The following is a 27,591-nucleotide window of genomic DNA, read 5'->3' as shown; positions in this document are numbered from 1 at the left end:
TTTGTAAGATTCTTCTTCTTATTATGATTATTATTCTTAATGACGCATGTTATTTAAAAGAAGAATGTCATTTTTATTATTTTGTCAGTCTGAATTATTTTAGTCCCAGTCCGTGCGCAGCTGCCGGGCCAGACGGGCCTGAACCGTCAGATAAAGCGCACAGGCTCGCGACTGGAGGAATACATATGCCTACAAATCAAACGCTTTGGTAAAGTCACACAAATTAAACATTGACGTTCATGTTGCACAAAAATAAACACTGAATGTTGTTGTTGTGGTTTTTAATAGTGGGTCATATAGCATATCTTGTCAGTGCGTTTTGTGGTGTTATTGTTTTTCTGCGCATTTTCCCACTAACTCAAACGTGCGTACACCACCTCCTGAGCTGGCGGAGGATTGGAGCGTGTGTGTGTGTGTGTGTGTGCGTACACCACCTCCTGAGCTGGCGTAGGATTGGAGCGTGCCGTACGCCAACGTCCATATTGATAAATCTCAAAGTCACCGTGGGTTTGGGTGTACGCTGGAAATTTGGTGTACGCACTTTTGATAAATGAGGGCCAATGTGTTTATTTTATAATGTATTAATAACAATCAAAAAGAGTATATTATAATAGAGTAATCTCTATATTATATATACACACACACACACATACTAATGCTGGGCAATCGGTTTAAAAGTTCAATATTGAAGAAAAATGTTATTTATATATAAAATAAATTATATAAATATATATACACATGCAAATATTTCTTCAATATGAATGAGTGTGTATTTATATAATACACAGTGCACACACAATACATTATGGGGAAACACACATTTATTATGGATGTGATTCATCGATTGCCCTGCACCAGTATACACACACACACACTCACCGTGTGAGCAGGGCAGGACCCGCAGCTTCTCGCCCTCCTCATACTCGTCCAGGCAGATGGCACACACATCATACGAGTCTCCTAAAACACACAACACGTCTCAGTTTCACACTCACTGAACAACACAGACTGTGCATATATGAGCCGTGGCTTCTTTTTACTGGATGACGTTCAGCAGCAGATCTTTGGCCGATCAGTGGACACTGAGGAACAATATTCACCACTGCAGTATATCTGAGTCGTCATTTTTAGGCTTTTTCATTTAAGTCAACTATAAAAAACTGCTGGCTGTCCTGAATGAAGGAAAACATTCCAGTGTGGGGATCCGTCCTGCCCTCCCTGAGCATTCCTCAGAGTGTTTACAGCAGAGCCGCGTCTGACCGTACATGGACTCGCTGATAGCGTCACCACAGGACGCCGGCCGAGGGCTTAATACAGCACCGACACACCACCGCCACTGATCTAACCCAGCACCGACACACCATCGCCACTGATCTAACCCAGCACCGAAACACCACCGCCACTGATCTAACCCAGCACCGAAACACCACCGCCACTGATCTAACCCAGCACCGAAACACCACCACCACTGATCTAACCCAGCACCGAAACACCATCGCCACTGATCTAACCCAGCACCGACACACCACCGCCACTGATCTAACCCAGCACCGACACACCACCGCCACTGATCTAACCCAGCACCGACACACCACCGCCACTGATCTAACCCAGCACCGACACACCCTCACCACTGATCTAACCCAGCACCGAAACACCATCACCACTGATCTAACCCAGCACCGAAACACCACAGCCACTGATCTAACCCAGCACCGACACACCATCCCCGCCACTGATCTAACCCAGCACCGAAACACCACCGCCACTGATCTAACCCAGCACCGAAACACCATCACCACTGATCTAACCCAGCACCGACACACCATCGCCACTGATCTAACCCAGCACCGACACACCATCGCCACTGATCTAACCCAGCACCGAAACACCATCACCACTGATCTAACCCAGCACCGAAACACAACCGCCACTGATCTAACCCAGCACCGACACACCATCGCCACTGATCTAACCCAGCACCGAAACACCACCGCCACTGATCTAACCCAGCACCGAAACACCACCGCCACTGATCTAACCCAGCACCGACACACCATCGCCACTGATCTAACCCAGCACCGACACACCATCGCCACTGATCTAACCCAGCACCGACACACCACCGCCACTGATCTAACCCAGCACCGACACACCATCGCCACTGATCTAACCCAGCACCGACACACCATCGCCACTGATCTAACCCAGCACCGAAACACCATCCCCGCCACTGATCTAACCCAGCACCGACACACCATCGCCACTGATCTAACCCAGCACCGACACACCACCGCCACTGATCTAACCCAGCACCGACACACCATCGCCACTGATCTAACCCAGCACCGACACACCATCGCCACTGATCTAACCCAGCACCGAAACACCCTCACCACTGATCTAACCCAGCACCGAAACACCCTCACCACTGATCTAACCCAGCACCGACACACCATTGCCACTGATCTAACCCAGCACCGACACACCATCGCCACTGATCTAACCCAGGAGCGAAACACCACCGCCACTGATCTAACCCAGCACCGAAACACCACCACCACTGATCTAACCCAGCACCGAAACACCATCACCACTGATCTAACCCAGCACCGAAACACCATCACCGCCACTGATCTAACCCAGCACCGAAACACCCTCACCACTGATCTAACCCAGCACCGAAACACCCTCACCACTGATCTAACCCAGCACCGAAACACCCTCACCACTGATCTAACCCAGCACCGAAACACCCTCACCACTGATCTAATCCAGCACCGAAACACCATCCCCGCCACTGATCTAACCCAGCACCGAAACACCACCACCACTGATCTAACCCAGCACCGAAACACCATCACCACCACTGATCTAACCCCGCACCGAAACACCACCGCCACTGATCTAACCCAGCACTTAAACACCACCACCACTGATCTAACCCAGCACCGAAACACCACCGCCACTGATCTAACCCCGCACCGACACACCACCGCCACTGATCTAACCCAGCACCGAAACACCATCCCCGCCACTGATCTAACCCAGCACCGAAACACCATCCCCGCCACTGATCTAACCCAGCACCGACACACCATCACCACCACTGATCTAACCCAGTAGCGAAACACCATCACCGCCACTGATCTAACCCAGCACCGCAACACCATCACCACTGATCTAACCCAGCACCGACACACCATCACCACCACTGATCTAACCCAGTAGCGAAACACCATCACCGCCACTGATCTAACCCAGCACCGAAACACCATCCCCGCCACTGATCTAACCCAGCACCGACACACCATCGCCACTGATCTAACCCAGCACCGACACACCACCGCCACTGATCTAACCCAGCACCGAAACACCATCACCGCCACTGATCTAACCCAGCACCGAAACACCATCACCGCCACTGATCTAACCCAGCACCGAAACACCATCACCGCCACTGATCTAACCCAGCACCGAAACACCATCACCGCCACTGATCTAACCCAGCACCGAAACACCACCGCCACTGATCTAACCCAGCACCGACACACCACCGCCACTGATCTAACCCAGCACCGACACACCACCGCCACTGATCTAACCCAGCACCGACACACCACCGCCACTGATCTAACCCAGCACCGACACACCACCGCCACTGATCTAACCCAGCACGACACACCATCGCCACTGATCTAACCCAGCACCGAAACACCCTCACCACTGATCTAACCCAGCACCGACACACCATCGCCACTGATCTAACCCAGCACCGACACACCATCGCCACTGATCTAACCCAGCACCGAAACACCCTCACCACTGATCTAACCCAGCACCGAAACACCCTCACCACTGATCTAACCCAGCACCGACACACCATCGCCACTGATCTAACCCAGCACCGACACACCATCGCCACTGATCTAACCCAGGAGCGAAACACCACCGCCACTGATCTAACCCAGCACCGAAACACCACCACCACTGATCTAACCCAGCACCGAAACACCATCACCACTGATCTAACCCAGCACCGAAACACCATCACCGCCACTGATCTAACCCAGCACCGAAACACCCTCACCACTGATCTAACCCAGCACCGAAACACCCTCACCACTGATCTAATCCAGCACCGAAACACCATCCCCGCCACTGATCTAACCCAGCACCGAAACACCACCACCACTGATCTAACCCAGCACCGAAACACCATCACCACCACTGATCTAACCCCGCACCGAAACACCACCGCCACTGATCTAACCCAGCACTTAAACACCACCACCACTGATCTAACCCAGCACCGAAACACCACCGCCACTGATCTAACCCCGCACCGACACACCACCGCCACTGATCTAACCCAGCACCGAAACACCATCCCCGCCACTGATCTAACCCAGCACCGAAACACCATCCCCGCCACTGATCTAACCCAGCACCGACACACCATCGCCACTGATCTAACCCAGCACCGAAACACCCTCACCACTGATCTAACCCAGCACCGAAACACCCTCACCACTGATCTAACCCAGCACCGAAACACCCTCACCACTGATCTAATCCAGCACCGAAACACCATCCCCGCCACTGATCTAACCCAGCACCGAAACACCACCACCACTGATCTAACCCAGCACCGAAACACCATCACCACCACTGATCTAACCCCGCACCGAAACACCACCGCCACTGATCTAACCCAGCACCGAAACACCACCGCCACTGATCTAACCCAGCACCGAAACACCACCGCCACTGATCTAACCCCGCACCGACACACCACCGCCACTGATCTAACCCAGCACCGAAACACCATCCCCGCCACTGATCTAACCCAGCACCGACACACCATCACCACCACTGATCTAACCCAGTAGCGAAACACCATCACCGCCACTGATCTAACCCAGCACCGCAACACCATCACCACTGATCTAACCCAGCACCGAAACACCATCACCGCCACTGATCTAACCCAGCACCGAAACACCATCACCGCCACTGATCTAACCCAGCACCGAAACACCATCACCGCCACTGATCTAACCCAGCACCGAAACACCCTCACCACTGATCTAACCCCGCACCGAAACACCACCTCCACTGATCTAACCCAGCACCGACACACCCTCACCACTGATCTAACCCAGCACCGACACACCCTCACCACTGATCTAACCCAGCAGCGAAACACCACCACCACTGATCTAACCCAGCACCGACACACCATCACCACCACTGATCTAACCCAGCACCGAAACACCCTCACCACTGATCTAACCCAGCACCGAAACACCCTCACCACTGATCTAACCCAGCACCGACACACCATCGCCACTGATCTAACCCAGCACCGACACACCATCGCCACTGATCTAACCCAGGAGCGAAACACCACCGCCACTGATCTAACCCAGCACCGAAACACCACCACCACTGATCTAACCCAGCACCGAAACACCATCACCACTGATCTAACCCAGCACCGAAACACCATCACCGCCACTGATCTAACCCAGCACCGAAACACCCTCACCACTGATCTAACCCAGCACCGAAACACCCTCACCACTGATCTAATCCAGCACCGAAACACCATCCCCGCCACTGATCTAACCCAGCACCGAAACACCACCACCACTGATCTAACCCAGCACCGAAACACCATCACCACCACTGATCTAACCCCGCACCGAAACACCACCGCCACTGATCTAACCCAGCACTTAAACACCACCACCACTGATCTAACCCAGCACCGAAACACCACCGCCACTGATCTAACCCCGCACCGACACACCACCGCCACTGATCTAACCCAGCACCGAAACACCATCCCCGCCACTGATCTAACCCAGCACCGAAACACCATCCCCGCCACTGATCTAACCCAGCACCGACACACCATCCCCACTGATCTAACCCAGCACCGAAACACCCTCACCACTGATCTAACCCAGCACCGAAACACCCTCACCACTGATCTAACCCAGCACCGAAACACCCTCACCACTGATCTAATCCAGCACCGAAACACCATCCCCGCCACTGATCTAACCCAGCACCGAAACACCACCACCACTGATCTAACCCAGCACCGAAACACCATCACCACCACTGATCTAACCCCGCACCGAAACACCACCGCCACTGATCTAACCCAGCACCGAAACACCACCGCCACTGATCTAACCCAGCACCGAAACACCACCGCCACTGATCTAACCCAGCACCGAAACACCACCGCCACTGATCTAACCCCGCACCGACACACCACCGCCACTGATCTAACCCAGCACCGAAACACCATCCCCGCCACTGATCTAACCCAGCACCGACACACCATCACCACCACTGATCTAACCCAGTAGCGAAACACCATCACCGCCACTGATCTAACCCAGCACCGCAACACCATCACCACTGATCTAACCCAGCACCGAAACACCATCACCGCCACTGATCTAACCCAGCACCGAAACACCATCACCGCCACTGATCTAACCCAGCACCGAAACACCATCACCGCCACTGATCTAACCCAGCACCGAAACACCCTCACCACTGATCTAACCCCGCACCGAAACACCACCTCCACTGATCTAACCCAGCACCGACACACCCTCACCACTGATCTAACCCAGCACCGACACACCCTCACCACTGATCTAACCCAGCAGCGAAACACCACCACCACTGATCTAACCCAGCACCGACACACCATCACCACCACTGATCTAACCCAGCACCGACACACCATCACCGCCACTGATCTAACCCAGCACCGACACACCATCACCGCCACTGATCTAACCCAGTAGCGAAACACCATCACCGCCACTGATCTAACCCAGCAGCGAAACACCATTACCGCCACTGATCTAACCCAGCAGCGAAACACCATCGCCACTGATCTAACCCAGCACCGAAACACCCTCACCACTGATCTAACCCAGCACCGAAACACCCTCACCACTGATCTAACCCAGCAGCGAAACACCATCACCACTGATCTAACCCAGCACCGACACACCACCGCCACTGATCTAACCCAGCACTTAAACACCACCACCACTGATCTAACCCAGCACCGAAACACCACCGCCACTGATCTAACCCCGCACCGACACACCATCGCCACTGATCTAACCCAGCACCGACACACCACCACCACTGATCTAACCCAGTAGCGAAACACCATCACCGCCACTGATCTAACCCAGCAGCGAAACACCATCACCGCCACTGATCTAACCCAGCAGCGAAACACCATCACCGCCACTGATCTAACCCAGCAGCGAAACACCATCACCGCCACTGATCTAACCCAGCAGCGAAACACCACCGCCTCTGATCTAACCCAGCAGCTTAACACCACCGCCACTGATCTAACCCAGCAGCGAAACACCATCCCCGCCACTGATCTAACCCAGCACTGCAACACCACCGCCACTGATCTAACCCAGCAGCGAAACACCACCGCCACTGATCTAACCCAGCAGCGAAACACCACCGCCACTGATCTAACCCAGCACCGAAACACCACCTCCACTGATCTAACCCAGCACAGACACACCCTCACCACTGATCTAACCCAGCACCGAAACACCACCGCCACTGATCTAACCCAGCACAGAAACACCACCGCCACTGATCTAACCCAGCACCGAAACACCACCGCCACTGATCAAACCCAGCAGCGAAACACCACCGCCACTGATCTAACCCAGCACCGAAACACCACCTCCACTGATCTAACCCAGCACAGACACACCCTCACCACTGATCTAACCCAGCACCGAAACACCACCGCCACTGATCTAACCCAGCACCGAAACACCACCGCCACTGATCTAACCCAGCACCGAAACACCATCGCCACTGATCTAACCCAGCACCTAAACACCATCACCACTGATCTAACCCAGCACCGAAACACCACCGCCACTGATCTAACCCAGCAGCGAAACACCATCGCCACTGATCTAACCCAGCAGCAAAACACCATCACCGCCACTGATCTAACCCAGCAGCGAAACACCATCACCGCCACTGATCTAACCCAGCACCGCAACACCATCACCGCCACTGATCTAACCCAGTAGCGAAACACCATCACCGCCACTGATCTAACCCAGCAGCGAAACACCACCGCCACTGATCTAACCCAGCACTGAAACACCACCGCCACTGATCTAACCCAGCAGCGAAACACCACCGCCACTGATCTAACCCAGCACCGAAACACCACCACCACCACTGATCCAACCCAGCAGCGAAACACCATCCCCGCCGCTCATCTAACCCAGCACCGAAACACCATCGCCACTGATCTAACCCAGCACCGAAACACCACCGCCACTGATCTAACCCAGCAGCGAAACACCATCACCACTGATCTAACCCAGCAGCGAAACACCATCACCGCCACTGATCTAACCCAGCAGCGAAACACCATCACCGCCACTGATCTAACCCAGCAGCGAAACACCATCACCGCCACTGATCTAACCCAGCACCGACACACCACCGCCACTGATCTAACCCAGCACCGACACACCACCGCCACTGATCTAACCCAGCAGCGAAACACCATCACCACCACTGATCTAACCCAGCACCGAAACATCACCGCCACTGATCTAACCCAGCACCGAAACACCATCACCGCCACTGATCTAACCCAGCACCGAAACACCATCACCGCCACTGATCTAACCCAGCACCGAAACACCATCACCGCCACTGATCTAACCCAGCAGCAAAACACCACCGCCACTGATCTAACCCAGCACCGAAACACCACCGCCACTGATCTAACCCAGCACCGAAACACCACCGCCACTGATCTAACCCAGCACTGAGCCGAAGACATTTCATAATGCACTTTACCACCAGCAGCATTTACTAATATTGTGTTGGCCCCCCTGACCCGTCAGTATCTGGCAACAAGATGTTAGCAGCAGATCCTTTGAGTCCTGTAAGTTGTGAGGTGCGACTTGTTTGTTCAGCACAACCCACAGATGCTCGATTGGATTGAGATCTGGCGAATTTAGAGGCTGAGTCAACACCTTTAACTCGTTGTTGTGCTCCTCCAACCATTCCTGAAGCATTTGTGCTTTGTGTCAGGAGCATTATCCTGCTGGAAGAGCCACAGCCACCAGAATACCGTTTCCATGAAAGGCTGAACATGGTCTCATTAATGCTTAGGTAGGTGGAGCGGGTCAAAGTAACATCCACATGGATGGAGGACCCAAGGTTTCCCAGCAGAACATTGGCCAAAGCATCACACTGCCTCCGCCGGCTCGCCTTCTTCCCATAGTGCATCCTGGGCCATGTGTTCCCCGAGTAATTAACTTCTGGAGCAGTTTGAGCTCCAGTAGCTCGTCTGTTTGATCGGCCCACACGGGCCAGCCTTCGCTCCCCACGTGCATCAATGAGCCTTGGCCGCCCATGACCCTGTGGCCGGTTCTCCACTGGTCCTCTTGGAGCACTTTTGATAGATACTGACCACTGCAGACCGGGAACAGCCCACACCACCGCCACTGATCTAACCCAGCAGCGAAACACCATCACCACTGATCTAACCCAGCAGCGAAACACCATCACCGCCACTGATCTAACCCAGCACCGAAACACCATCCCCGCCACTGATCTAACCCAGCACCGAAACACCATCCCCGCCACTGATCTAACCCAGCACCGAAACACCACCGCCACTGATCTAACCCAGCACCGAAACACCATCACCGCCACTGATCTAACCCAGCACCGAAACACCATCACCGCCACTGATCTAACCCAGCACCGAAACACCATCACCGCCACTGATCTAACCCAGCACCGAAACACCATCACCGCCACTGATCTAACCCAGCACCGAAACACCATCACCGCCACTGATCTAACCCAGCAGCAAAACACCACCGCCACTGATCTAACCCAGCACCGAAACACCACCGCCACTGATCTAACCCAGCACCGAAACACCACCGCCACTGATCTAACCCAGCACCGACACACCACCGCCACTGATCTAACCCAGCACTGAGCCGAAGACATTTCATAATGCACTTTACCACCAGCAGCATTTACTAATATTGTGTTGGCCCCCCTGACCCGTCAGTATCTGGCAACAAGATGTTAGCAGCAGATCCTTTGAGTCCTGTAAGTTGTGAGGTGCGACTTGTTTGTTCAGCACAACCCACAGATGCTCGATTGGATTGAGATCTGGCGAATTTAGAGGCTGAGTCAACACCTTTAACTCGTTGTTGTGCTCCTCCAACCATTCCTGAAGCATTTGTGCTTTGTGTCAGGAGCATTATCCTGCTGGAAGAGCCACAGCCACCAGAATACCGTTTCCATGAAAGGCTGAACATGGTCTCAGCAATGCTTAGGTAGGTGGAGCGTGTCAAAGTAACATCCACATGGATGGAGGACCCAAGGTTTCCCAGCAGAACATTGGCCAAAGCATCACACTGCCTCCGCCGGCTCGCCTTCTTCCCATAGTGCATCCTGGGCCATGTGTTCCCCGAGTAATTAACTTCTGGAGCAGTTTGAGCTCCAGTAGCTCGTCTGTTTGATCGGCCCACACGGGCCAGCCTTCGCTCCCCACGTGCATCAATGAGCCTTGGCCGCCCATGACCCTGTGGCCGGTTCTCCACTGGTCCTCTTGGAGCACTTTTGATAGATACTGACCACTGCAGACCGGGAACAGCCCACAAGAGCTGCAGTTTTGGAGATGCTCTGACCCAGTCCTCTAGCCGTCACAATCTGGCCAAACTCGCTCAAATCCTTACGCTTGCCTGTTTCTCCAGCTTTATTTAGTGCAGTCCACTGATTCGATCGACCGTAACATCTTAATACCAGCTGTAAACAGGGCCTTTGTTACACAGACATGGTCAGCCATAGCTAAAGATTCAATTCTCCAGGTCTGAATCCCTGCGCTATCACTGCAGAGAGCTGGTAGAGTGTGTGTGTGTGTGTGTGTGTGTGTGTGTGTGTGTGTGTGTGTTGAGTCTGTGGTCCGGCTGCACGGTCATACGACAGGAAACACACACTGGCTCAGTGAGACTGCAGCGGGCAGCAGAACCGATGAATCAGCACAGCGGGCGGATGGAGAAAACCTGCGAGTCAGCGCAGAGGACGGTGGACTCACATACACACACACGCACACACACGTTTGCTGTGCTGTATCTGTGTGAAGGGAATTAGTGCACGTGTTAAGAATGATATGGGGCAAGATGTGTCAGTCGGTTGATCTGGCAAACGGGATTTTTTGTGTCATGAATCATTGGCCAGAAAAGAAGAAGAAGAGTAGTTTAAACCAGCTGGCTCACTTCTAGCCACATGTTTTGCATGAAGAAAATGAAGTCTTTTCAGTGTGTGTCCTGTTGGCATTTAGGTATACTATGGTAGATAAATGATCCACATGGCATCTGGTGAATAGATGATGGAAACACATGACCTTCACACTGATATGACTGAACATCTGAAGCGCATCACACACTTTCTGCTTCATGAAATCTCACACACACCTTTCATCTGTAAGAGGATCTGTGAACACCGCTGTGTGAAGGCTAACTCCTGACGAACAGGCCTGACAGCTCCTTCAGGAGAAGCGATGGCCGAGCTGAACAGGTCAATGGAGCTGGTGTTGATTTGGTTGTAAAATGCCCTGACGGTTCACTGAGGAGGTGGAGATGCGAGGGGAATTCCACATCGCCCACACCCGTCGCTTTTACACAATGCCAGGCTGTCCACCCATCCCGCATGGACGTGCTCAATGCTGACGGCCAGCCACAGCTCCATGAAGAGGCTAGAGTTTCATCAAGACATCATCAGTACAGTGACCCATGTGACTCCAGGGGTTCAGCCTCAGGTTTATGAAGCATTAAACACACTTTACCACTTTATTTACCAAATAAGAATCTCTGATGCGCATTCTTGCAGATACTCTCACGGCAACACAACGCGAGGGCCTTACAGTGTGTTTACGGCTCTCGGGTCGCCTCATAAACTAAACCACTGGAGTCACATGGGTAATTTACTGATGGGTTCACTGCCTTTCTGGAGCTTGACAGTGGTAGTTGTGTAGCCGTCTAAGGAGAGGTCAGAGCGCTCTCTATTGAGAAATATCTTCATCTGTGTCTGAAGATGAACACGATGATGATCTTACAGGTTTGGAACGAAATGAGGAATTCAATGACAGAATTTACATTTTTGGGTGAACTAACCCTTTTAATATAAGCAATAGTTGAAGAACTCAAAAACACTGCATTTCCAACAACACACCAACCAGACAGCCATTTTAAAGGGTCATGAACTGAGAAATCACATTTTCCTTGTGTTTTTGACATATAAGAGCTCATCATATGATCAGATTCAGGACTGAAAACTTCCTGGCCAGTCCAAAAACAGCTTTTATTGTCCTCAAGCCCAGAGAACGACTGGCTGTGAATGAGCCTATAATAGATGGAGAAAGACTGAAGATCAACGCCTACTTCATCACAGCTTTAGCTCCGCCCACTTCACAATCACTGCTTTAGCCCCGCCCAATTCACATATGTAGCTCCGCCCACTTCATCATCACCATCACTGCTGTAGCTCCGCCCACTTCATCATCACCACAGCTTTAGCTCCGCCCACATCATAATCACATATTTAGCTCCGCCCACTTCATCATCACCATCACTGCTGTAGCTCCGCCCACTTATTCATCATCACCACAGCTTTAGCTCCGCCCACATCATCATCACTGCTTTTGCTCCGCCCACTTCACATCATCCCCACAGCTTTAGCTCCGCCCACATCATCATCACAGATTTAGCTCCGCCCACTTCACCATCATCACCACAGCTTTATCTCCGCCCACATCATCATCATCACAGCTTTAGCTCCGCCCACTTCATCATAATCCTAGCTTTAGCTCCGCCCACTTCACCACAGCTTTAGCTCCGCCCACTGGAGTGTTAGTGAGATGACGAGTAGAGAAGAGCGACTGAAATAACTTTACCTTCTAAAGGATCCTAAAGCTAGGAATGTGCTTATTTATTCTCAACAATGTGAGCGTCGTCTCAGTTGAGCATCATTTATTTGTGATCTCTACATTTCACTTTAGATTCTGTGCAAACAGACTTTTGCGAAATGGACTCGACAGAAACGCCACAGCATGAGAGTAACCGCGTTAATGCTGACGCCTGATCTGAGACCAGTGATTTCTGATAGGATATGATTCATGCGCAGAACTATATAGAGGCTGGAGCTGTCAATCAAACAACATTAATATTATACTGAATACTGTTCCTCCAGTGTGAATCCGCTGTTCTCTATGTGAATATATAGTGAAGTGTGCTTTATTCCTGTGATTCCCATGGGCCAGGCTGACGCAGCAGCAGAACTGGTCTGATTTCAAGCATGTGGAGCGCTCCTTACCCTTCTTAAACTTGTGAATGGGGAGTTTCTTCAGCTGGTCCTTGCGTAAGCGACTCCTCCGGGCTCTGTGTCTGTCCTGTACGAACTTTGTGATCTGACATTAAAGGATGTAAATGTGTCAGTCAAAACTAATATATTGTCATATTTGGCGTGTTACACACACAGTAATGACTCACCATGAAAACTACAATGAGGATGAGGCAGATGCCAACGATGATGAGGAACGGGATCAGGTAATATTCCAGAGGCAAACTGAAGTCCGGCATGAGGATCACATGACCGCTGAAAACACAAAGCAAGACTCTGTGAGCGTGATCCTGCTGATCACTTTATATAGAGGTTTAGCTGTTTACAAGTCATTTTAGTTGCTCAGAGAACACAGCCTAGAGTCAGCCGTGGGAGAGCGTTTGGTAATGTGTAATATTTCCGCCTCTCCTCAGGTCATATGACTGGTGTTCATCCCTCACCCTTTCTCATAGATGTAATCCTCTTTCAGAGAGTTGGCCGCTTCTTCACCAATAAACACTGAGGGAATGTCGATCTGCTTCAGAATATCCACTGCGAAAACACACATTCTGTAAACAAACCCGTGTGAATCACTGTCACGAGTGTGTTTTAGCATGATTTGAGTTTATCTCCGCTTTAAAGCGATAATCCCTTTACATAAAAAAGCAAGCAAATGTGAGAGGTCTTTGCCCTTCCTCCTCCCCAGCTCCACCTGTCCATCAAACACACACTCCATTCTCATCAGTAAAATGCTGTTAAATCTCTGGACAGTTCTGATGAGTGAGATGTATTTACATTTGTGTTGTCACAATACTGAAATTTCTAACTTTCATACAATACCTTAATATATATATATATATATATATATATATATATATATATATATATATATATATATATATATATATATATACACACACATACACACACGGAGGAAAATAAGTATTTGAGCACCCTGCTATTCTGCAAGTTCTCCCACTTGTAAATCATGGAGGGGTCGAGAAATTGTCATAGTAGGTGCATGTCCACTGTGAGAGACATAATCTAAAAAAAATAATACATCCAGAAATCACAATATATGATTTTTTAAACTATTTATTTGTATGATACAGCTGCAATTAAGTATTTGAACACCTGCACCTGAGAAAATCAATCTTAATATTTGGTACAGTAGCCTTTGGGCCATTGTCATGTTGGAAGACCCAGCCTCGACCCATCTTCAATGCTCTAACTGAGGGAAGGAGGTTGTTCCCCAAAATCTCACAATACATGGCCCCGGTCATCCTCTCCTTAATACAGTGCAGTCGCCCTGCCCCATGTGCAGAAAAACACCCCCACAGCATGATGCTGCCACCCCCATGCTTCACAGTAGGGATGGTGTTCTTGGGATGGTACTCGTCATTCTTCCTCCTCCAAACACGTTTAGTGGAATTATGACCAAAAAGTTCTACTTTGGTCTCATCCGACCACATGACTTTCTCCCATGACTCCTCTGAATCATCCAAATGGTCATTGGCAAACTTAAGACGGGCCTGGACATGTGCTGGTTTAAGCAGGGGAACCCTTTTAAACCCTGATGCCTTAGTGTATTACCAACAGTAACCTTGTAAACGGTGGTCCCAGCTCTTTTCAGGTCATTGACCAGCTCCTCCTGTGTAGTTCTGGGCTGATTTCTCACCTTTCTTAGGATCATTGAGACCCCACGAGGTGAGATCTTGCATGGAGCCCCAGTCTGAGGGAGATTGACAGTCATGTTTAGCTTCTTCCATTTTCTAATGATTGCTCCAACAGTGGACCTTTTTTCACCAAGCTGCTTGGCAATTTCCCCGTAGCCCTTTCCAGCCTTGTGGAGGTGTATGATTTTGTCTCTCGTATCTTTGGACAGCTCTTTGGTCTTGGCCATGTTAGTAGTTGGATTCTTACTGATTGTATGGGGTGGACAGGTGTCTTTATCAGCTAACGACCTCAAACAGGTGCATCTAATTTAGGATAATAAATGGAGTGGAGGTGGACATTTTAAAGGCAGAGTAACAGGTCTTTGAGGGTCAGAAATCTAGCTGAGAGACAGATGTTCAAATACTTATTAGCAGCTGTATCATACGGATAAATAGTTTAAAAAATCATACATTGTGATTTCTGGATATTTTTTTTAGATTATGTCTCTCACAGTGGACATGCACCTACGATGACAATTTCAGACCCCTCCATGATTTACAGGGAGAACTTGCAAAATAGCAGGGCAATGGCATGTTCAAATACTTATTTTCCTCACTGTATATAATGATCTCATCATTTTGTGGTTAATTTGGGTAGTGTTGTTGCAATAGCTTAGAGCACAGGGAGGCTTTATTTGTAACTGAAGTAAACATTCGGTAATAATCAGGGATAATCTGATCGTCTCCAAACTCAAGGTCTGAACATGGGTTAGGCGAGTGCGAGAGCACATCGTGTTTCCTTAAGATTCAGAGTTATAGATTTCATGTGGCAAACACAACTATGAAAAAAAGCTTCTGAACTCAAAAATTGAAAAGAGCTTAAGCTCATGCAACCAGAAGTCTTAAAGGGATAGTTCACTTTAAAATTAAAATTCTGTCATCCTTTACTCACCCTCAAGTTGTTTCAAACCTGTATGAGTTTCTTTCTTCAGCTGAACTCAAGGGAAGATTTTCTGAATAATGTCAGTAACCAAACACTAAACTGGAGCCATTGACTTCTGTAGTATTTTTTTCCTACTATGGATTTTCTTTAAAAAACCTTCCCTTGAGTTCAGCTGAAGAAAGAAACTCATACAGGTTTGAAATAACTTGAGGTAGAGTAAAGGATGACAGAATTTACATTTCAAAGTGAACTATCCCTTTAAGATTTATGAATATGCTTTACGTTCTACTTGGACGTTCAAGCACCCGAATCTGTGTGTCCTTTCACAAACTTTCAAGGACCCGTGGGAACGCTGAACAAAAGAAAACAAAGCAGACTAAAAGACAAATGAAGTCAACACGCCTGTATTCAGGTCAGAAACCCTAGAGAAACTAAAGCGATCGAATGTTAAATAACTGGCTGTTCTTCACAGTAAAGATTAAATGCAGTTTAAAGCTTACGGTTGACGTTATTGAGTGAAGAGCAGCGAGTGATTTTCTGTTTTGATCTCTGATGAACAGAGGTTTATTAGGCTACTGTCACTTTAAGAGTTAATGCACGGATCCGATCCACGGACACACATGCGTTCTCTCCGCGATTCACACTGCAAAACTGCCTGTGTTTCTCTCCATACACACCGACCCCAGGACAGGCGTTTCGACATCATGTGCGTGTTTGGGCATTTACGAGCCATAAGCCAGGAAAAACTCTCTTTGGTGCTCGCGGGCCGTTTGAGAGACGCTTTAATGTGCGCGCCGCTTGTGTAGATCGGTGTTGTGCACGCTTTTTTTGTGAAACCTGCACACGTTAATAAAATTAATCACTATTACTGCAGGAACTCTAATCTACATTATATTATAATGAGATATCTGCAGAATGTTTGAGCTGTTTTAGTTGATACGAGCGTCAGTGGGGTCCAGAGTAAATGACGGAGGTGCACTGTCCCTTTAAGAGCACTGAAGGACGACCCTACAGCACATTCCCCGAGGAGCGGCATCTGCCCGCTCAGAACTCATAAATACAGCTCTGGCGATATGAATGGCAGCATTGTGCCGCAGCAGAACACACGAGAGAGTGTGTGTGTGTGTGTGTGTGTGTGTGTGTGTCTGCTTCATGCTTAATGCATGCGTGTGCAGAACTCACGATCATTGGATCCCATGCTGATCAAGTCATCAGAGTCCACATTGTGGACAATCGCCGCCTTGTAGCCCGCCTTCTGCGCGTGGAGGACCTGAAGGACAGAGGCATTGTGTTCACACACACACACACACACACACACGCTCTTGTATGACACACGTATGGCTTGCGGATCACAGAAGAGCAGTGTTTTCCTGTGTGGCTTTGAGTCTCTCACAGCGCCCTCTCCTGGCAGGACTGAGGATTATTACCTAATGTTGAGGTCTTCTAAAGTGTTGATAAAGTGTGTGTGAGATTAGAGAATGTGTGCAGACAGAGATAAGAGACAGAAAGACACACACTCAGGTCACAGGTATAATAACAAACTATTTGAATATTAAAATACTGCAGAACTTTTATTGTTTCACTATCACACACTCACACACACACACACACACACACACACACACACACACACACACACACACACACACACACACACACACACGCTCACACACACACACACACACTCACACACACACACACACACTCACACACACACACACACACACACACGTTGTGTTTCCATGTTTTATGGGGACTTTCCATAGGCGTAATGGCTTTCATACTGTACAAACTGTACATCCTATCCCCTTACACTGCCCCTGCCCCTAAACCTACCCATCACACACACACACACACACACACACACACACACACACACACACACACACACACACACACACACAGACCTAAACCTACCCATCACAGGAAACATTCTGCATTTTTACTTTCTCAAAAAAACTCCTCCTGTGTGATTTATAAGATGTTTTCCTCATGGGGACCTAAAAATGTCCCCACAAGGACAAGGATTTCGGATATTGCCATCTTTGTGGGGACATTTTGTCCCCATAACGTAGGGATTACCAGGCCACACGCTCACACACACACCTTGACATGTTTGCATGTGATGTGCTGACACGTGCGCTGAAGAGAATAAAATATAAATGTATAAAAAGTTTATAATTTTAATATTTTTTTTAATATATAATATAAAAAAATATATATATAAATTAATATTTTGAACTGGCTTCAGTTTTAGTCATTTTGTTAAACATTTTATAATTTATAAAAACTACAATTTATTTATATATATATAAAAATAAATTTAACTAAAAGAAAAATGTATAACAAAAAACAACAACATTGTCAAATCTAAAGTTATTTTTATAAGAAATAATTCATGATTAATGAATGAATGATTTATGAACAACTTGAATAATGCAAAACATATTCTATTTATAATTTACAAAAATAATGATAAATTCATATTTTGAGCTGGCGTTGAGTTTTAGTCGCTGTGTTGTGTTGTGTGTGTGTGTGTGTGTGTGTGTTAGTTTTATATATCTGCTCGGTGTAGTGTATTGAACGAGTCCTCTCTGAGGTGTAGGTCAGGCCTTCACTAACAGCACGTCACCGTTATCATAGGAATATTAATCTACACTGCACTCCAGTGTCACCGTTACATGTGTGTGTGTGTGAGATGGGTAGGTTTAGGGGCAGTGTGTGTGTGTGTGTGTGCGAGAGATGGGTAGGTTTAGGGGCAGTGTGTGTGTGTGTGTGTGTGTGTGTGATGGGTAAGTTTAGGGGCAGTGTGTGTGTGTGTGTGTGTGTGTGTGTGTGTGTGTGTGTGTATGAGAGATGGGTAGGTTTAGGGGCAGTGTGTGTGTGTGTGTGTGAGAGATGGGTAGGTTTAGGGGCAGTGTGTGTGTGTGTGTGTGAGAGATGGGTAGGTTTAGGGGCAGTGTGTGTGTGTGTGTGTGAGAGATGGGTAGGTTTAGGGGCAGTGTGTGTGTGTGTGTGTGAGAGATGGGTAGGTTTAGGGGCAGTGTGTGTGTGTGTGTGTGTGTGTGTGATGGGTAAGTTTAGGGGCAGTGTGTGTGTGTGTGAGATGGGTAGGTTTAGGGGCAGTGTGTGTGTGTGTGTGTGTGTGTGTGTGTGTGTGTGTGATCCTGCACTCAAACCTTGATGTCGAAGTTGCAGTCGAAGCGCCTGATGAGCACGATGAAGGCGCTGGAGAGGTTGTCCCTCAGGGGCGGCGGATCGATCGGCACACAGGCATTCTCAGGACGCGCCCCGATCAGGAAGCCCTGTGGACACACACACACACACACATCAGATCCCAACAGCACCCTCTGCTGATCCACACACACTTCCTGTGTCACTGAGCCATGAGCCCAGCACATGACGGACACTCCCAGAGAGAGGAAAACACCACATGACACACCACACACACACACACACACACACACACACACACACCACACACACACACACACACACACACACACACACACACACACACACACACACAGTTTAATAATTGTAAATCTCAAAATGTTAAATCTCCAGATCTTTCTCTCTTCATGGTGTTTTAGTGTATTTAACAGAATATGGAGCTTCAAATTCTTAAACTCAAACGGATTCTTTGACAATTTTCAATCTGGTTTCCGACCGCATCACAGCACAGAGACAGCGCTCATAAAGATTATAAATGATATTCGCTTAAACACTGATACAGGCAAAACATCAATTCTGGTACAACTGGATCTCAGTGCTGCATTCGATACTGTTGACCACAACATACTTCTAGACAGGCTGGAAAACTGGGTCTGGCTTTCTGGGATGGTCCTCAGATGGTTCAGATCATACTTAGAAGGGAGAGGTTATTATGTGAGTATAGGAGACCATAAGTCTGAGTGGACGTCCATGACATGCGGAGTCCCACAAGGGTCAATTCTAGCACCTCTCCTGTTTAACCTGTATATGCTGCCACTGAGCCAAATAATGAAAAAGAACAATATTGCTTACCACAGCTATGCTGATGACACCCAGCTCTACTTAGCACTGTCACCTAATGACTACAGCCCCATTGACTCCCTGTGCAAATGCATTGATGAAGTTAACAACTGGATGTGCCAAAACTATCTTCAGTTAAACAAAGACAAAACCCAAATCACTACATTTGGAAACAAAGATGAAATTCTCAAGGTGAACGCATATCTTGAGGCTAAAGGCCTGATAACAAAAAATCAAGTCAGGAATCTTGGAGTGATTTTACAGTCCGACCTGAGTTTCAGTAGTCATGTCAAAGCAATAACTAAATCAGCATACTGTCATCTGAAAAATATTGCAAGGATTAGATGTTTTGTCTCCAGGCAAGACTTAGAGAAACTCGTTCATGCTTTCATCACCAGTAGGGTGGACTATTGTAATGGCCTTCTCACCGGCCTTCCCAAAAAGACCATTAGACAGCTGCAGCTCATACAGAACGCTGCTGCCAGGATTCTGAGCAGAACCAGAAAATATGACCATATCACACCAGTCCTCAGGTCTTTACACTGGCTTCCAGTTACATTTAGGATCGACTTTAAAGTACTATTACTTGTTTATAAATCACTCAATGAGCTAGGACCCCAATACATCGCAGATATGCTGATTAAATACAAACCCAACACTGCGCTGAAGAAACCTCTCAGGTGAGACGTTTGTGTTCGTTTAGCAATTATAGTGTTTGGATCATAGACTGTAAAATCTGGCCGTAGTGTCTGTGGCGTCACCCATAGGATTATGAAGAGCCGTCTGAAGCGTAAAGTAGAGACGAGCCGCCGCCATCTTGTGAGCGAGTCATCGCGTGTCACTCCCGGATAACAGAAAATGGGCAGAGGCGGAGCTGAGGTGACAATGCCTATAGACGGCACCACGCCCTTAATTATGCAGAACTTTAAGGCTTTATATAACATAAACGAATGAGTTAAATAAATTCACCCCTCACAGTCGCCATGAAGAGTAAAATTAGCCGTATAGGCCAAAACCACATTATGTCCCAGACTGTAAACATGTTTTATTCTGCTGTACAGTTGGGCATTTTAACATGAGCTCAGTGAGGTTCTGCTGCTTCTGGAGCCGCTCTAGTGGCCAGTGGAGGAACTGCAGTTTACATTACTTCCGTTTCAGTCGCCGCTTGGTTTGGATCTACACAAAAACACTTGTGTTTGGGAATGGGCCATTTGCAGCAGATATGTGCTGCCCGTCATAAATCAAAGCACATCTCGGAGGAGAACGCCAGCAAATGTGGCAGAATGGACGATATTATGGTCTGTATTTGTAATACACGGTTCAGCTGCGAGTGATCAGCGAGAGGAGCGCTGCCAGAAGCACTGCTTGCGCGTGCAGCGAGACATTTCAAAGTTCACAAAGCGTGTTCATGGCCGGCTTTGACCGTTCGAAAACGGCGGACGGCTAACGTAGAGCGGCCCATAGGAACCGTGGCTAATGAGGCATCTACGTGTACTTCTCTATGGTCTGAATGCCTTCAGCTTGAGCTGGCAGATGAGGAAGTGTGAGGATGTGAGGTAATGTCTTCCCCAGCACATCACGAGGTTTGGTCAAACAGGAACAGAAACTGAGCACAGCCTGAGGGGTCTGACTGGTCTGCTCCGACTCGTTTCAGGCAGTTCAGCAAACGGCAACTCCTGATGTTGATCTGCTGACCCCCAGGGCATCATACGTGTGTGTGTGTGTGTGTGTATCTCCAGGAGAACACACGTGAAGATTTATAACTCAGCCGCTGCTCGTATAATTCATGTCAATCTGAGCTGAATAAACAGATTGAAACGCTTTGATTTAACATGACTAAACGCTTCTCATGTTTGGAAAGATGTTTGACGCTTTTCAAATGCTTTCAGGTGGAGCAGCATTACTGCTGATCACAGAGCCGTCAAATGCTATTGCGGAAGAAGAAAACAGCCAAATGATGACAGATTGCAAACGAATCCCATCTGGCAAAGTGTGGGAAAGTTTCACAAAACTTCACTCCGAGAATGTTGTCGAGTTCATGCCTTTAACGGGAGCTCGACGTGCAGGTCGGAGAATTAGAGACGAACCACCCCAGAACAACAGGACAGTTCTCCAGCTGAAGATAATCACTAGAAGAGAAGACAATACTACTCATAATAATGACTCCAGTGTAGATGATAACTACAGTAACGTGATGTTGGAGAGAATACCGCTGGCTGGAGTTTAGGAGTCCGTATTGTAACACTATTGGGTATGATAGTCTCATCTCTCCTGTATTTTACAGGAAGACTTCCAAAAGCAGGTCGGATCACTCATGTCAGATACGCTTTCATACGGTTCATTAAAAGCTGAATGACAATCTCTCAGCTCAACTGTCACGAAAGAAAGACATTTTTATACTTGTAATAATTGCTTGCAGATTTATATTTCACCATTCTTTGTGTCCTGAAGTAAATGTCCCGTTTAAGCAGCACCTACTGATCACTTTCTGTCACTATCAGAGGAAATACAGCTGATTTATTCATTCATTCATCTGGAAGAGAACTCGCCTGACAAGCCTGACCCACATCAAGATCTTTGGTCTGGGAACTCCCCATTGACAGCTCAGTCTGAGGGGCGGATAAACGGCTGTCTGTCAAACTCCCTCTGCACGCGATAGGATAGCGCTACACCAACCAGAGCAACGAAGGTGAAGCAGAGCTCGCTGACAGATTAAACATTCGCCGTATCCGGTCGGCTAAACTCCGAACACATCTTCCCTTTTTAAGAATGACTTCAGTGCCGTTCTTTGTTCTTTTCTCAGAGAAAAGCTTAACTCAAGTCTTCCAGAGTCGCGGTCAAAGCTGATTCGAAAGACCGCCGCCGTTCACCAGTTTCTGTGTTTACTAGAAGCACGCAAGCGCAACTCGGCCGTCGTCATTATGGCCCCGCCCACCGACTCTATACACGATGTGATTGGCCCGACCCGAGTTTGGCGTTTACAGCTCAGAAGTTTATTGAGAGTTGCTAGACGACACTCACGGCAGATTAGATTTGCTGCCGCTAGGGTGCGTCTCGATTTCTAGGCTAGAAGAGAACAGCATATTTAAACGATGCGGAGAAAGCATTAGTGTGATTTGAGTTGGAATAGATTCGTTCATTAAAACCGCCATTTCAGAAAGCTAAGGTGATTGTCTTTTAGGGCTGTGTATTGCCAAGACTCTGGCGATACAATACGTATCACGATTCAGGGGTTACGATACGATATATCGTAATATATTGCGATATTGTAAGAGAGGCAATATATTGCAATATTTCTTTTTTTTTTTTATAATTTAAAAGAATAAAAAACACAACCATATGCCTAAAACACGAGACAAAGTATTTTATTTAATTAATACAGTATAATTTATATCACTAATCATATGCAATGTGCAATAAGTTAAGGGAAATGTAAAGTGACTGCAGGATTCTTTATGTGTAAATGTTTTAAAGGTTCACAGTATAGCAGTGGCTATTTAACAACAGGAAGAGCAGTCCATTCCATGACTGAATGACTGTTTGTTTTATATTTAATAACGTTAAGCTATTTTCTATAAAGTGCTATTTCAAGTAACGTTACTGAGCTGCAGAGCTGGTCATCATATCCGCTATTATCTTTCGTTCTCCTGCCACCGCTGTCAGTTTTGGAGTGTGTTTATTTTGTTACTGAGAGGAAAGCGTGCAGGACATTCTATCGAAACGCTTCTCAGCAGCGCGGGTGACGTCAGGATGTTAAGCGAGCTCTCTGTTTCAATGTCGATTTCCTTAGTGGCTTCTTTTTAGCTGAAGCCAACATGAGTCCACACTTCAGCTCTGTGTACTGCAGGAGCGGGATAATGCTATCGTCTTGAGAGCTGGGTTTGCTAATGCAAACACTAGCGATGCGCGCCCTTACCTTGTGCTTCTCCGGGTCCGCGTCCGTTATACGTTCTGAGATAACACTGCCATCTAGCGGTTGGGTGTTATACAGTCTGTGGTTTAAACCGAACACAAAGCCACGAATCTTGGATGTAAATAAATAAATATATAAATATCGATACAGCGTTTTTGAGAATCGATACAGTATCGCCAAACATAATATCGCGATATTCACGTGTATCGATATTTTCTTACACCCCTATTGTCTTTGTTTATATTATAGTTAGAATATGAATATGAATACCTCAATGTTTTAACTAATTAAATAACTGTTCAAAACGTGCTGATTAGTCGCCAACAGCGATGGCAATAATCGATTAATCATTCTACTAATCGTTAGATTAATCGCTTATCAAAATAATCATTTGTTGCTGCCCTGTGTGTTCTCCTGAGAAAACACACACACACCTACACCCCGGATGCCCTGGGGGTCAGCAGATAAACATCAGGCTCATTTCCGGCTGACCTGTCCCTTTAAGATCGTTCTAGAACTAGTCCTTCAGGAAGCCGATTTCAGAAATAAGAAGCTAAGCGATGTCCAATGTTTCTTCTGCTTTGAGGTCCTCAGCTCTGCAGATGAGGTACGGTTTCAGGGTCAATCATCTCCACTCATCATGGGACAGGGACAGCTACCACTCACCGGACGCGCCTCAGGCCCCAGCGCTCAGGTCCAGGGGCAGGCCAAGAGGGATGTTTTTACACACTAGCCTCTGTCCCAGCGGCAGACTGCTGGTGTCCAATCTGGAACACCTGGCCTACGCATACACACTCCTGCCATGCACATCTGGCTGTCATGAACACTTATCCAGTGAGCTTCACACACACACGCACGCCTGATGAAGCACTCAGACTAATAATTGCAAACAAACACTGCACAGATTTGACATTCAGAAGTTGATTTATTCCACAGCAAACTCACCTTCAGTCCTTCACTGGGCAGCCGGTAGCCAAATCGAGCCGGCAGGTCATCAAAGTTCTCCGTTTTATTGTCGAATGAATACTGAAAAACAAACGCAGCCATGAATCATTGTCCCGCAGCCGTGTGTTTAAACGCTGTGTGTGTGTAACAGTGGTAGGAACTCACGGCCGATATATCAGCCTCCACGGGCAGCAGGTTGAGGAAGGCGAATATCTGAACCGTGAAAATGGTGTAAATCTGAGTGGCAGACAGCATCAGCATCCCCAAAGAGAGCAGCATCTTCAGAGCCGCTGCAATCACACCTGAGAAAGCAGACACACCGTCAACAGGACGTCCCGTTCAGAGCCATTTCCTGCTCCTGAGGCCAACTCAACCCCGTCTGCCCGCTCAGAGGAAGCAGATGGAAAACATCCAGGATTCTGGACACGTTTAAGAGCCCTCTGAACAATGGGCACTGATGAAATTATCTTTATGATATAACGAGGCACTAGCAATTTGCTTTCTGCTTCCAAATATCAATAAAGTTTCTTTTGGCCACGTTTGCAGATACAGGGACCATCACGATAACCAGCCAAACACTGACCCTTACAAATATTTATTGATCAACAATGGAATGAATTTAAAGCTGATTTACCACACACAAAAAAATTGTGTGAGTGTGTGTGTGTATATATATATATATATAGTGTGCGTGTGTACACTATATTGCCAACAGTTTTGGGACATCTGACTTTACATGCACATGAACTTTAATGCCATCCCATTCTTAATCAGTAGGGTTTAATATGGATTCGGCCATATATATATTTATTGCAACCTTTTGTTATTGTAAACACAGATAAGCCACGCCTTCATTTCGTAAACCACTCCCACATTTACTAAACCACACCCCGCGTACTCATAACCCATTTATCACTGAGGAAAAACAACAATTGCAGCCATTTCCAATGTATTAAACGGTTAAAACTATTGATAAACTAATAATGCCAATTTAAAAAAAACTGCGTAATTGCCATCAAAGGGGCGGGGCAAACGCGTAAACGTCATCTATAATTGTTCTATAGTGCTTATATATTTTGTTTATATATTATATTTAGTATTCAAATACAGTTCATTGTACAGTTCTACTACAGTTTAGACTTTCGGAGAAACAACAACTTTATTTCATCTTAAATAAGCCATTTTATGACATCCATCTTAATGTTTATGCCTTTTTATTGTTTTAAAATATCTAACTGTTAATTTACTCATGCAAAACCGACCTTTTATACAGCATATAAAACAAACGACGGGCTACCAAAAATAAGCAGTCCACCAGTTAAAACGATTACATAATACATAAAGAAGAAGTCGGCTAAAAAAAAATCTGCATTATTTTAACTCATGGCTAACTAACGTTAACTGTCGCAAACCCCATTGGCGTTAGCACGCTTGCTAACACACGTTAGCTCCCCGAACTCTGAATATCCCTCACATTACCACAGTCTGCACAACAACATGCCATTATAAATCACACCGACATTCGCGCGCCGACACGGAGAAAGGAGAAAGGATCAGAGAGAGCAGCAAATCCAAACGACGTGACAGTCCCTCTATCAGCAAAGAGAAGAGATTAAAAACCAGAACTGCAGGATTATTCAGCGACTTACCATTACATTAGATCGCGTGCTTCGGTCCTGGTGTATAATAAACCCCAATGACATTACAGCTGAGTGAAATTATAGGCTTCAAACTGCTCGAACGAGCAGGCCAGGCAGAATGTCAACAGTGATCCCAACACACACACACACACACACACACACACACACACACACTCACGCGCTCTCCTGAACACACACAGCGCCCTCTTGCGCACTGACGCCGGATCAGCTGGAGATATTCTCAACACTATTTAAGGCGGATAGTATGCACATTGGGGGAACTATGTATAAACTTTAACTAATCAGTCGATTGATCATTTAAAAAGGATGTGATGATATTACGCGGTGGCCATATTGGACTAGTGGTGTGGAAATGGATGATTGAGCTGTGGCCGCCATCTTCTGGTGAGACGCGGGATTCATTCAGCACAGTTCCTCAGAGTGCATTATGGGTATTCTCTAGCCATTGAGTATACTCGTAATACATGAGTGCACTTGATAATGTCAACTATGGTTTCAGACACCACTACAAAAGTCTACACTATATTGCCAAAAGTGTTGGGACGCCTGCCTTTACATGCACATGAGCTTTAATGCCATCCCATTGTTAATCTGTAGGGTTTAATATGGAGTCGGCCCACCCTTTGCAGCTCTAGCAGCTCCAGCTCTTCTGGGAAGGCTTTCCTCAAGGTTTAGGAGTGTGTTTATGGGGATTTTTGCCCATTCTTCTAGAAGCTCATTTGTGAGGTCAGGCACTGATGTTGGACGAGAAGGCCTGGCTCTCAGTCTCCGCTCTAATTCATCCCAAAGCTGTTCTATCGGGTTGAGCTCAGGACTCTGTGCAGGCCAGTCCAGTTCCTCCACACCAAACTCCTCATCCATGTCTTTATGGACCGACGCTTTGTGCACTGGAGCGCAGTCATGCTGGGACAGGAAGGGGCCGTCCACAAACTGATCCCACAAAGTCAAGACCATGAAATTGTCCAAAATGTCTTGGTGAAGCATTAAGAGTTCTTTTAACTGGAA

The 27,591-nt window shown here is 47.6% G+C and overlaps 1 protein-coding gene across 1 annotated transcript in view; it reads right to left on the bottom strand.

The window, feature by feature from the left end:
• The window catches only part of rnf13 (ring finger protein 13), a 30,631-nt gene extending 3,888 nt beyond the window's left edge, over nucleotides 1-26,743 (bottom strand). The window contains exons 1-9 of the mRNA XM_067416425.1: nucleotides 26,575-26,743; nucleotides 25,091-25,227; nucleotides 24,926-25,006; nucleotides 19,233-19,358; nucleotides 17,236-17,323; nucleotides 13,917-14,007; nucleotides 13,626-13,731; nucleotides 13,450-13,543; nucleotides 880-960 (exon numbers count right to left, since the gene is read on the bottom strand). Of these exons, the coding sequence (XP_067272526.1) occupies nucleotides 880-960; nucleotides 13,450-13,543; nucleotides 13,626-13,731; nucleotides 13,917-14,007; nucleotides 17,236-17,323; nucleotides 19,233-19,358; nucleotides 24,926-25,006; nucleotides 25,091-25,204 (781 nt within the window). The 5' untranslated portion in view covers nucleotides 25,205-25,227; nucleotides 26,575-26,743. The remainder of the gene's footprint in view (nucleotides 1-879; nucleotides 961-13,449; nucleotides 13,544-13,625; nucleotides 13,732-13,916; nucleotides 14,008-17,235; nucleotides 17,324-19,232; nucleotides 19,359-24,925; nucleotides 25,007-25,090; nucleotides 25,228-26,574) is intronic.
• Between the last annotated feature and the right edge of the window lie 848 nt (nucleotides 26,744-27,591).

This window comes from Pseudorasbora parva, chromosome 14 (assembly GCF_024679245.1).
Source record: "Pseudorasbora parva isolate DD20220531a chromosome 14, ASM2467924v1, whole genome shotgun sequence".
NCBI lineage: Eukaryota > Metazoa > Chordata > Actinopteri > Cypriniformes > Gobionidae > Pseudorasbora > Pseudorasbora parva.
This window is presented reverse-complemented; position numbering and strand designations above follow the sequence as displayed.